At 32.6% G+C, this 12,558-nt stretch overlaps 1 protein-coding gene across 2 annotated transcripts; it reads right to left on the reverse strand.

The window, feature by feature from the left end:
• Nucleotides 1–1,319: 1,319 nt before the first annotated feature.
• LUM (lumican) lies at nt 1,320–12,020 on the reverse strand. Of its 2 annotated transcripts, XM_087968088.1 has the most exons (4): nt 11,543–11,906; nt 7,235–7,330; nt 2,765–3,667; nt 1,320–2,249 (listed from the first exon to the last, which is right to left on the reverse strand). In XM_087968088.1, exons 3-4 carry the CDS (start codon nt 3,645–3,647, stop codon nt 2,095–2,097), a joined length of 1,038 nt encoding a protein of 345 aa, XP_087824214.1. In that variant the 5' UTR covers nt 3,648–3,667; nt 7,235–7,330; nt 11,543–11,906; the 3' UTR covers nt 1,320–2,094. The 2 variants fall into 2 exon arrangements, with proteins under 2 accessions (XP_087824214.1, XP_026549460.1); XM_026693675.2 differs by lacking the exon at nt 7,235–7,330 and having other exon boundaries at nt 11,543–12,020.
• Nucleotides 12,021–12,558: the final 538 nt, after the last annotated feature.

Below are 12,558 nucleotides of genomic sequence, written 5' to 3' on the forward strand. Positions count from 1 at the left end.
CGGTACACGCATGCATACATACATAGCATCTCATTTTGCAAAGCTTTATTGAGTCTGCTTTAAGAAACAAATTCTCGTAGTTGTGCTTTACTGCTCATGCCTCAAGGGGTGTGACAGGAAAAGCAATGGATATTTCATCCTCCACCTATTGCCTGCATTCACAAGTAGGGATTACATTCAGAAGTTAGGGCAAAAAGAAGCAGCAAAAAGAATCTCCTGGACAGAGGACTGCTAGCTCATGACTTTCTTCGGTTGATGACTATGAGCAATGAGAAAACCCCTAGAAAGAAGACTTTTCAGAATTGCGTGCAATATATGAAAAATCCTGTGGCAAGGTTGTGATTAAGGTTTTCATAAAAGAATGCTTATACAGTGTGTCCATCTAATAGTTATTTTTTCTGAATGTTTTTCAACCTTAACTGGAGATGTCAACTCCAGTTAACTCTTTAATTACTATGTCCCTACTATTTTCATAATATACATCATACAGGTAATCCTCAGAATCACTGCAGTTAACAGTAATAGAGTTGGAAGGGAACTTGGTGATCATCTAGTCCAACACCCTGCTCTCACAGGAGACCTATACTATTTCTGATAGATGGCTTCAGTCTCTTCTTAAAAGCCTCCAGTGTTGGGCCACCCACAATTTCTGAAGGCAACTTTTTATGAATATTTTTAAATTTTAACTGGAGATATCAAATCCAGTCAACTTTTTCAATAACTGTGCAGTTGTAAAGTTACTAGTATAGTTGTTAAGTGAATCTGGCTTCCCCATTAACTTTGTTTTAGTGGTTGCAAAAGGTGATCACATGACCCCAGGATGCTGCAACCATCATAAATATGGTTCAGATGCTAAGCACCTGAATTTGATCACATGACCAAGGGGTCATATGCACAAAAAATGGTAATAAGTTGTAAAATGGTCATAAGTCACTTTTTCAGTGCCGTTGTTCAATTCAGTTATAGAATTTGTTAATGCAAATTGTGCCATAAATGTTTTCCTTGTTGCCTAATCTGCATCTTATTGATTTTAGGGATTCTTATGATGGTAATTTGTAAATTACATTCTCTATGCACTGGAGAAAGGCTATGGGTATAAGTCATTCTCCAGTCATAGCAGAATTAAAAGCCTGATATAATAATAATTAAAAAGGTTTTGTTTGAAGAATCTTTAAAAACCAGAATGCATAAAACAATTTATTTAATGCGAATGTAGCATTACATTCACCAAAGTATTTTTTTCAAAAAAACTTTAGTTTACATCAATCTACATTTTTTAAAAAATGTAAATCTATTTTCACAATAATATGCACTCAATATTTTTCATTTGCTGTTTTTATTTTCTAAAGTCATTTAATATAGCATGCAGAAATAAGAATATAACAATAATAGTATTTTTACTGTAAAATAACCATTCCTTTGAAGTTTTAAACTGACCTCAATAGAACAAAATAAAATGCATTAATAAAATAAAAACTTTAAAATGTCGCTGTTTTCTCAATACTTCACGAGTATGCTGATTGTAATATTTAATTTTATTTTCATATATATATATATATATATATATATATATATATATATATATATAAAGAATTTATATAGCTATATTGAATTATTGTTTTATGTAATGTAATGAAAAGTATAAAATAGGAGAGATTTTATTTCAAAGTGTGAACTACTGTACATATCTGGTCCAGCCTTAAGTACTAAATATACTATCTTGATGAGAAAATGCCTGACTTCTGCAAACCTGAGTAGAAGTTCACACCGACAAGGAGAGTGGTATGTGTTTATTGTAGGTATACACCAGTGCTTTTAAAAAACTTTTTCAAACTCAGGCTGTATATAGCTATGTTAAGAAAACAGTCTAAGAAATAAACATGACAACATTTTTGTCCACAATCTATGGGACTTCCTAGCTTTACAAAAAAAAATCTGCATCACAGGCATTCTAGAATATACACATTAAAAAAAATACCAGCCACACAATAATGCTGTTTATTAACAAAACAAAGGATCTTATACCAGGTGACATTTTAGTACTAAAGTATTACTATGGTGTGTAAAGCATCATGAGAAGAAAGTATTGTATAATCATTTCAAAGAAATTTCAGTGGCCACTCGGAGACAGTTGTACATTTCCTGTGGAAGATCAGCTCTTGTGATATTATTTCCATCCAGACGCAGATGTGATACCCTGGAATAGGCTAGTATCCCGACAACCTTACAAAAGCTGTTCACTGAAAATTCTGTAATGTAAATAACATAATATTAGAATATAACTTTCACAATCCACCTAGGATATTTCCAAATTTAACTAATGCCAGGAGTTCTAGCAGTTTTTAGGTTCTTTGGCTAGTTAAATTCTGTTTCCTATAAATTATATACATATTATATTATACCCAGATATCAGACATTATGCTTAAAGTCTTGACATGAAAAATTGAAACACAAAAAATACATCTAAGTAAGAGCTTTTAGTTTTAAGCAATGACCAATGGTTAATATCTATGCTAGTTCCCTAATTTGTGAAGTGAAAGCAAGATCTCTGGACTTCTGCTCTTGCTAGCTAGAGTACGTATTATTCTTTGAGAAAATTGCAGGTTTTTATCATGATAGCTATTATTTTTAAAAAGAGATGGAATGAACATAAAGACTGGGATAAAATAGTTACATGAGAATTGAGAATTATATACAGGTTATCTCATTTAACTATTACCAACACCTTTCTTTCTTCTCTTTTTTTAATGGAAGTATTACTTACTGGAAATTTCGTTGACTTGGAGGTAGTAGTTTTCAAGATGCTCACTGACCGTTGGAATGCTCTTTAGCTGATTATAGGAGAGATCCAGCTCCACAAGCGAAGAGATGTTGAAAACGTTGCTTGGTATTCCAGAATCTGTTAACTTATTGTGAGAAAGACGTAAAAACTGCAGTACTTTTAAATCCTGGAAATACTGATCAGGAACGCCGGTAATCTGATTATTATCAAAATACAGCATCAATAAATTATTAGGCAGTCCTGGAGGCAGTTTAGTCAGTTTATTATTGCTCAAGTCCAGATACAAGAGAGATTTTAAGCCTTTAAAAACTCCAGAGAGTGTACCTTCAGTCAGTTCATTGTGCTGTAAGTGAATGACAGTCAGATTCACTAGTCCCTCTAGTGTATTGGGGGTGATTTTGGAAATCTGGTTATGAGTGAGTTGCAGGTCATCCAGGGTACTGGGAAGTGGCCCAACAACTTCAGTTAAATTGTTGTGATTGATGTGCAGCTTTTTTAAATTCTTTAATTTTGCAAAGACTTTGCCTTTAATATTGGAATTTTTCAGTTGGTTATTGTCTAGAATTAGCCACTCCAGGTCTGTCACATTCTCAAAAGCATTATCTTCTATGCCTTCAAGCAGATTATTGCGGAGATACAGGTATTTGATTCCTTTAGGAATAATGGGTAAACTCTTCAGTTTAAGATCATCACAATACATGGCTGAGGGGTAAGTTATAGGGCAATTACATTCTGGTGCACAGACTGCAGATGATAGTTCTAACATTGAAAAAAAATAACTAAAATCTGGATCAACACCATAATCATATTGACAGAATATGCCGCTGATCAAAAAAAGGAAGAAAGGAAGAGAAGTCAGATACATCTTTGCGCTCAGGATTGTACCTGTTAAAGGAGATAAAAAACATAGTTACCTTAATGTTGTTATAAGGAAGCATACTAGAAGAACAAAACAAAGCAAAATGTAACTTCTATATGTGTGTGTGTGTGTGTGTGTGTGTGTGTGTGTGTGCAGTCACATGCATACACACACATACACACACACGCACACACACAGAACTTCACCTTGTGGCTGCAGAACTGCGAGCAACCAGACGGAATGGGTAGCCAGCCAGCTACACTGACTTTTAAGTAGGGCTTTTTTTGGGGGGGGGGGGTTAGGGCTTATATTAGGCACACACATAAAACATGTTAGGGTTTATTTTCAGGATAGGTCTTATTTTCAGGGAAACAGTACAATGTTTTGAAAACTATAGTATTTATTATGCTTAGATGTATAGGTTATTATTACAACATTATATTAATTATTTACAGCTTTCATCAATGACTAAATAATACACGTAGCAATAAGTGAAAACTTCTGACATGATATGGCAATGGTTATTAAATAATATTTCTATAATGTTGTAATGTTATTATATATTGATGATGTAAATTTTATATGAAAGTACAGAGAAATTTAATGTATTATTAACAATTCTAATTGCTGAAATGTTGACTGAAAACTTCTAGAGATTAAGGAAATGGATCACTTGGGCCAACCATTATATTCCAAATATCTGTCTATGTGGGCAAAAATACCTTTATTCATGGAGGGGGAAAATGGAAGGTATACACATGTTGCTAAGTAGTTTATTTGGAAGTTTACCTACTGGCTCATCTATCAAAACATAGTGGTTACAAAATGCTGATATATCATTTATTTTATAATGAGCATGTCCAATAAATCCAGCATAATGACTAATTTCAGTTAAAAAAAGAGAGGAAATCCATAAACAAATGTGTACATATACAGAGATAAAAATATACTCATAGACTGTCTCTCTCTTCCTCTCCCTCTCCCCCCCTCTCTCTGTGTGCATGCGCGCATACACTTTACTCCAATTGTATGAAACCACTTGTGCTAGGATAATACAAAACTGGCAAAAAGAGAAACCTTGGATAGTGTTCAATGCATTTATTATGAGAGGAATTACTTATTAATGACATGTTTTAATTCCTTTATATGAATATGATGTAATTTTGCATCTGGAAAATTATAGGTTTGTTCACCATATCTGGAAAAGGATATAATGCCGGAGCTAAGATTATGAGAAGATGCATTAGTTGTTTTACAAGAAAAGGCTGGAGTGTTTGGGATTCTTTAGCTTCAAAAAAGGACTTCTAAAGGCAACATCGTTTTGTTGAATAAAATCATGCATATTACAAGAAAAATAGGAAAGTAGAGTTCTATCTCTCTGCTTCTCAAAATACTAGGACAAGATGTCATCCAGCATAGATGTTTAGAAAGATATTTAGAACAAGGAAAAGAATACAGTGAATACTTCAGGTATTTTATCATGAGATATAGTGATGGCCACCTAACCTAGATAGATATACTTTTCAGTTGGAAAATGCCAGGAATCATACAATGTAGGTAGTATTCAAATTAAATAAAGAAATGGGATTTAATACATTTATGATTAAGTCTATGTAGGACTACTATTCTTGAAACTTGATGCTATCTGTGGGTTGGAGACTTCCCAGATATTAGTTGAAAAGAAGAATGGTGGGAAAGCGATTTGTCTCCATCATTGGCCTGTGAGAAACAAAATGCTGGACTTGATCCAAGAAATTTATTCTTATATTCTTCCTTTTTTTGAATATGTAACTAACTGAATAAATTAATTCATAAATAAATTCATCCAAGATCAGATTCACCAGATTCATATTCTACTTTTCTGGGAAGCATTCTTATACTACCCTTTGAATGAATCATCATTTGATCTTAGACAAAAGCCCTATTTTAAGAAAGGAAAAACCACAGTTGATGGTTTTATAAATTCTGAGTGATGGCTCCCAGTGTTGTTTTCCCTTGTTACTTAGGCTGAGTAAAACTCAGATGCCAAAGGAAGGAAATTGGCTTAAACATCTATATGTGAAATGTATTGAATGACTATGAACATAACAACATTATATGTTCCATAATGGATCATATCTCTGGCCCATCTAGTCTAGCATGGACTAGTTCTCAGAATAGCTAACTGTCTGTAGAAAGAAGCAGATTTCTCTCCAAGCTGATTATAAGACCATCATAAAGGCTAACAGCCATTGATCTTCATGACTTCTATGTATTCATCCAAAGGTCTTGCAAAGCCAAACAATCTGGTAGCTATACCACATCTTAGTAGTGAATTTCAAAACTTAATTATCTGCATTGTGAAAAAAAAATGTTTCCTGATTCTTCCAGTATTTACTTTAATTAGGATAACCTCTGGTTTGAGTGTTTTGGGAGAGGGAAAGTAGTTGCTTTTTATTCATTTTATTCATGGCATGCATAATTTTATATACCTCAATCATATCCCATCTTGTTGGCCTTCTCTGAACCTTTCTAGTTCCACTATCTCCTTTTTGAGGTATGGCTAGCAAACCTGCACACAATATTGTAGATGCAATTACACCATTTATATAAGGACATTAAAATATTGCTCTCCTTAATTGCAATACTTTTTCTTATTATTCCTATTATGCTATTGGCCATTCTTACAGTGGATAAACACTGCATTGACACTTTCTTGAACTTCAATATTTACTTCAAGATCTCATTCCACAACAATCTGCTAACTCTGATCCCATTTATGTTATTCTAGATAAGATGCTGACCAAGTTCTTGGGTTTAGAACTGAGTTGTTAATGTTTCATAAAGGATTTTGTTTCAGTATTGGGCAGAAATGATATTCGGTTCAATTTACATGAAACATTTTATGCTGGCTTCAATGAGTGTAAGCTACCAGTACAGCTTAGATTCAGTAACCAAAATCAATCTATAGTTAAACTGGCAGAAGCAACTATACATTACTCTTTTTTCAATTAATTATGTTGATATACTTTAGATGAGTTATCTTTGGAAATCTGTGTCAATACTTATTTTAAAATGAGTTAGACATGGATGCACATTTAGTCTTCCCTTTAACTTCTATATTAATTCCAATATTCAAATTCTGTATAGCATTGGGTTTCTCCATACATTGTTGGCAAATAAACTCATTTTCAAATTAGGTAGGAAGGTCAAAGGCAGGGATTCTTACTATAGGTCTACAAATAGATTTCAGGAGGTCTGTGAATTTGGATGAGAAAAACAATTGCAAATTTATTTTCACCAACTTTTAACTGAAATTTAGCTTCATCAATAACAATGTTATTGATTTAATGGATTAATAAAGAAGTTCATGTTTACTATATTATATTATTACTTTTAATATATTGATAATTACATTTGAGTATAATTGGGCTTATTTATAGTGTAATCTATATCTATTTTATTTAATTTTTTATTAAAGATACTTAATAATCTTTATTAAAGATACTTAATAAATATACTTTTTTCTAAAAGTTCTCAAAAGGTGTCACAGGCAATGAAAGCAAAGAAAAATTGGTCTTCCACTATTTCACACTAAAAGCTACTTCATATACCTGGAATCAACTGCTTCCAATCAGGCAATTTTACTGAAATCCAGGTAGTGACCCATATAGACCTTTAAAGGGGAAAACCAACACCTAGAATTGCACCTGAAAGACAGTGGCAATCTAATTATAACCATAACTACTCAAACTGCTGCACTATGAATCAGCAATATATTCTAAGTGGATCTCATGGCCAGCTCCATGTGATACATATGGTAACGTAATAGTCCAATCAAGAAGTTACTGAAGTATGAATGACTATGAGAAGAGTTTCCCAATCTAATAATGGTCATAACTGGCACAAAAGATAAAACCATGTGAGGGCCTTTCTGGCCACAGCAGTGATCTGCCAATAACAAGAAATAACTTCAAAACCAGTTCAACATGGATGGGTGGGGAGAAGGATGATCACAACCAAAACCAAAGATAGAATAACACTGGCACTGGATGGCTTATCAGACACAATTAACCTTATCTTGATGACATTAGTTCTAAGTCTGCTTTTAGAATTTAAGAGCATCAAGAAAGATCCTCACCTGCATTTCCAATTTGTTCGGATAAAGTTAAACCCTAACTCTGCCCTGACAGATGATCTTCATCAATGGCTTCATATAGATGTTAAATAGTGTTTGTTGATAACTGCTGCTTCTTGGAGAAAAAAGCCAAGAAACCAGTGGGTTTTCATCCAAATTCTTTATGATATTGAGGATTGAGAAAGCCAGTTCAGAAACAAATCAACAAGTTTGGGGGCTAACAGAGATTTGGACTGACAATTTTTCACTTTACTTAATTATTTCACCAATGACTTTTCCATCTCACATAGTCAAATGCTTATTGACTAGGCTTAATGTTTTTCCATTCATGATTCTAGAAGGGAGTTTTTGTAATAACTTTAATACCAAATTTCCTCTATCATTGTTGGGGTGGGAAATATTTTCTTACTAGCAAATCTGTCTATAAGAATATGTAAAAGGTTTGCCGTTTTGCTGAATTGCAAGGGTTCTCAGTTTAATATTGGTATTACTTACACAGTGATTTACTGTTGTTTTAATATGACTTGTTATCTATTTTATTAAATGCATGGCTTTTGATTGTGCTATTTTCACATTTTTATTGTATTTATGGTACATTACTATTTTGATCTGTGTGATTAGTAAAACATCTGTCCCTTCTCATCCATCTATCTATCTATCTATCTATCTATCATCATCATCATCATCATCATCATCATCATCATCATCATCTATCCTATTTATCATCTATATCATATGTCATCGATCTATTTATCATCATTATCATCTATGATCAATCTTAACTCCGCCAATCTCTGATGGGACAGTATGCATAATTGAATCCAACCACCATTTTATTGCACCAATAAATACCTATAGAAGGGTGAGGAAAGAGATAAGAAAGATGGATTGTATATGAATTCTCATAAGTGGTAAATTATGTCTTCAGCTTCAATCTTAATGCTGCAAAATGTTTAATGTTTATACAGAAGCTATTCTGGACCTGAAGCTAAAACCCAAAACATGATGAAAATATAAGACTGTGCTGCAGATCATGGACCACAGAAACCAGGTAAATAGAAAGAGCCAAAACCTAAGGACAGATAAAGGGACAAACAGCATTAGTAAAGGTATTATTGGTAGAAACACGTCTAAAAATGGTTTACTTTGTTATATGTTGTTACTTTGTTTTTTTGTTTCACACTGAAGTTCCTATACTGAGCTATTGTCAGTATTGTCAGGAACACCCACATTTTTAAAAAATAATAATAATGATAATAACATTCGCAGAATTTGGTTTTAAAGGGTTTATGGATTTTTTGGTTGAGTATGCCACCCAGAATCTATTAGAGGTGGGTAGTTATAACAAATATAAATAAATAAATAATCACAAAGAAGTTTTGCCCTTTTGCATTTTCATGTAAAATTGCACTTCCTAATTGTTATTATGGATGATTTAATGTTTATTGAGGATAAATTAGGAGCAAATGTATACATCAATGAAGACTATATATGGAATAATAAATTTCAATACTTTAATGAAAAAGCTGAGACTTCTGTAAATAATTGTATGAAACAGACATGACTGGATATTTACAATTTTGATATAGATTAGGACAAGGGCCAAATTCAATGGTATGCAAATTGACTTCCTCTCATGAAATTGATATCCTCTTGCTCTTAACTTCTCTGTTATATCCTCTGAATGCACTCAGTCTAGTTTTATTCCAGCATCTTCCAAACATTTGGAGTAGGTTTGGCCAACACACAGAGAGTATAGTGGGATGAGTAGATGCAGTTCACTCAGTTGTCAGTATAAAAGCCATATAGTTATTTCTCTCACAGCTTAAAAATAATTAGTCACTCTATTAAATAATAAAAGATGTATTGATTTCAGAATCCATAAGAACCACCAACCCCATGAAATTATTCCATTGAAGATGTTTGTGGTATGAGGTTTAATAGATAGCTGAGTTATAATGAAATTTGTATCTTTGAAGTAAAGCTGATCACAGCTGCATTTGAATGCATAGATATACAACAATATAATCTGGTATCACTTTATTGCTTTGCCAAATATATCTTCATGGAAGGACATATTGGATTTATAAGAAACAAGTCCCTACATTAATGTCCCAAAAACTACTTTTCCCCAATTCTCTTTTTGAATGGAAAAGGAGGGCAAAAATTAATGAACTAAACAAAAATACCATTTTGTCTAAGACATTATTTTTCCACTAGTGAAGAATTACAAAATATCATAGCTAGCAACAATGTCAGTTGTAAAAAAAAAAGTTACAAGTGGGGGGTTAAAGTAACATGATAGATTATAGCTGAATATATAATAACTGAAGTTTTGTTTCTGATCAGTGAATTATTATGCATTTTGGCATATATTTATGGAATATTTGAATTTGTCTAATATATGTTTGTACCTATCAGGCAATTCTGTGGCTTGCAAATTTATATATCAAATATATATAGTGTGAATCTAATATTGTTTTATGTAATTGAATTGCCGTTGGAGTTACTGGAAAGATCCCTATCGGTTATAGTGCAGCTCTCGTACAGATTTTAACTGTAAATGTTTTTCTATAACAACATAGTATTAACTGTAAATAAGTAACCTTAGTTGTAGTTACAGTACACTGATCCGAGTTGGTTGATTAGAGATACTTTATAATCTTTCCTTTAACAGTGTAGCAACATTTCCTGCTTCTATTTAAAAGAAAATTATAGAAATATAATAAAATAAGGCCTTGTTTAGAATCATACACTTTGGTATTGGAAATATTTCTTATATATTTCTTATCTATTTGTACTACTTTATACTTTTTGTATCCCTTTGACTTACTGTATTACAGACTGGTAAACCACTCTGTAGAAAATATTAATAAAGGATATTAATATTTAGTTAAACATTTCCAAATGTTATAGAGTAGTTTTACAATTTTTCAGACTTAAAGATTTGCTTCAAGATGCTAATATAGTAAAATTTTCCAACTAGAAGTGCAGTATTACATTTGTTATTCATGTGAATAATCTATGAATATAAAAAAAAATCAAAGATAATATTTTTCATGCAAGATTATACTTTATGAAATTTGTGAGACCCTTCTTTGCTCTGTGTACATTTCATAAACTTGTTTAAATGAATATATTATTTCTTAAAAGATCAGCAGGAACCAGAAATTAGCAGAGTATCTACATATTTCTCTAGTACAAATGTTTGAACATATTCCTATGAACATCTGCTAAAAATTTGCATGCAAGGGCTACAATTGTCATTTGGCACCTTCCCTCAGATGGAAAAATCCTTTTCACTAGCAGTTAAAGAGTGAATCTTGTTCTGTACACTTTTCTTTTTCAAAGTTTCACACTAAAACCATCACTGTTGTCCCATAAAAGTTTAATTAACATGTACATTGCTAGATGAATAACCTTTAATAGTTTTGTTGTTTTTCAGTAACATGGACTATTGTTTTATCAATGAAATTTTCAGAGTAATCCACCTATTTGATATAAGAGTTCTTGCTAATAAATGTAAATATTTATTAGATAGATATTGTGTTCCTCCCTATGGTATGGAATAGTTCTTCTGGAAGTGATTAAATTTTGCAAAAATTTTGCAAAGAAATGCAACAATAACCCACAAAACATGAAGAGCATTTTAACATAAGCTCAGAAAATAAATTCACAACAGCAGTTGTGTCCAATCTGCAAACTGACAAAGGTGAGTCGTATTCTCAGTACTGCTTTGTTCAGTTGCTTGATTCTAAGTGTTAAAACATGCAAGAAAACTTACCTTTCTGACTTGAAACTGCTTGCTTTAATTCCCACAGCAGATTCAGTAAGGGAGTGGATCGAACAATATATGCTATAAACAGTGTCAGATGGTAACTGGCTGCCAGATCCTCTGTGATTCAAGGGTTTAGGGGGGGAAATCCTAGTCACGCTGTTGTCTGAAGCTTCTATGTCATCATGGTATTCTGGCATGGGGTATGTAAAACTGCTGCTGTCTCTAATCAAATGCAGGTGGAGGCTGAAAAGGGTAAAAGACAACCCATCTGTTCTCTCAATGGAATGAGAGATAACCCCTTTAAGCAACCTAAGAAAAGTTCAAGCTCTGTTATAGCACAAACAACAAACTTCTAAAGGGAGACATTATTCTAAACAATGTCCAGATTGCAAACAGACGTTTCATTTCCCCAACTCACTATATAACCTTTGGCAAGATCTAACAAATAACCCTCAAGCGTTAGTTCAACCACACTTTTTTAACCAAGTGACTCATTCACTTTTTCATTATTTTTTCCCTCCTAAGTTATGTACAGCCTAAATGTCTCACTAAACTTACTTATTTCTAAAAGTTTTCACAGTACAAAATAAGGAAGGAACCATGTACATTTTTCCTTTGTCATATCAAACAAAAATGTTCATTTGCACAGATTAAGATTCTATATGTTGTTTATGGTATATGTATTCATCTAAATATTTACATAACAGCAATGAATTTTCTGTAATAGAGATAAATAGTTGGCAGCTTCCTAAAAGTACACAAACATTTGTCACTTTTAGGACTATTAGTATCTGGAACCAATCAACTTTCTTATTTATGGATGCTGTTCAAGAATGCATCCTAAAGCTTGGATGCAAATGTTGTTGAAACAGACATTGCCAAAAATGGAAATAATAATAATAATAAAATGATTGGCAAAACTCTAAAGTATTTATTCTGGGTTTAATATCACCAAGAAACTCCCACGAGAGGATTTGTTTGTCTGGGATAGATGCTTCCTTTAAGGGCCTAAGTGACAAGAA

Source organism: Notechis scutatus, chromosome 6 (assembly GCF_049901735.1).
Source record: "Notechis scutatus isolate UNSWTSFEM ecotype Mainland chromosome 6, rNotScu1.2, whole genome shotgun sequence".
Taxonomy (NCBI): Eukaryota; Metazoa; Chordata; class Lepidosauria; order Squamata; family Elapidae; genus Notechis; species Notechis scutatus.

Coding starts and splice junctions, on each gene's coding strand:
- LUM (XM_026693675.2), bottom strand. CDS start 3,647: ATGTATCTGACTTCTCTTCCTTTCTTCCTTTTTTTGATCAGCGGCATA. Junction 2,250..2,764: donor CCAAGTCAACGAAATTTCCA/GTAAGTAATACT, acceptor TTTACATTACAG/AATTTTCAGTGAACAGCTTT.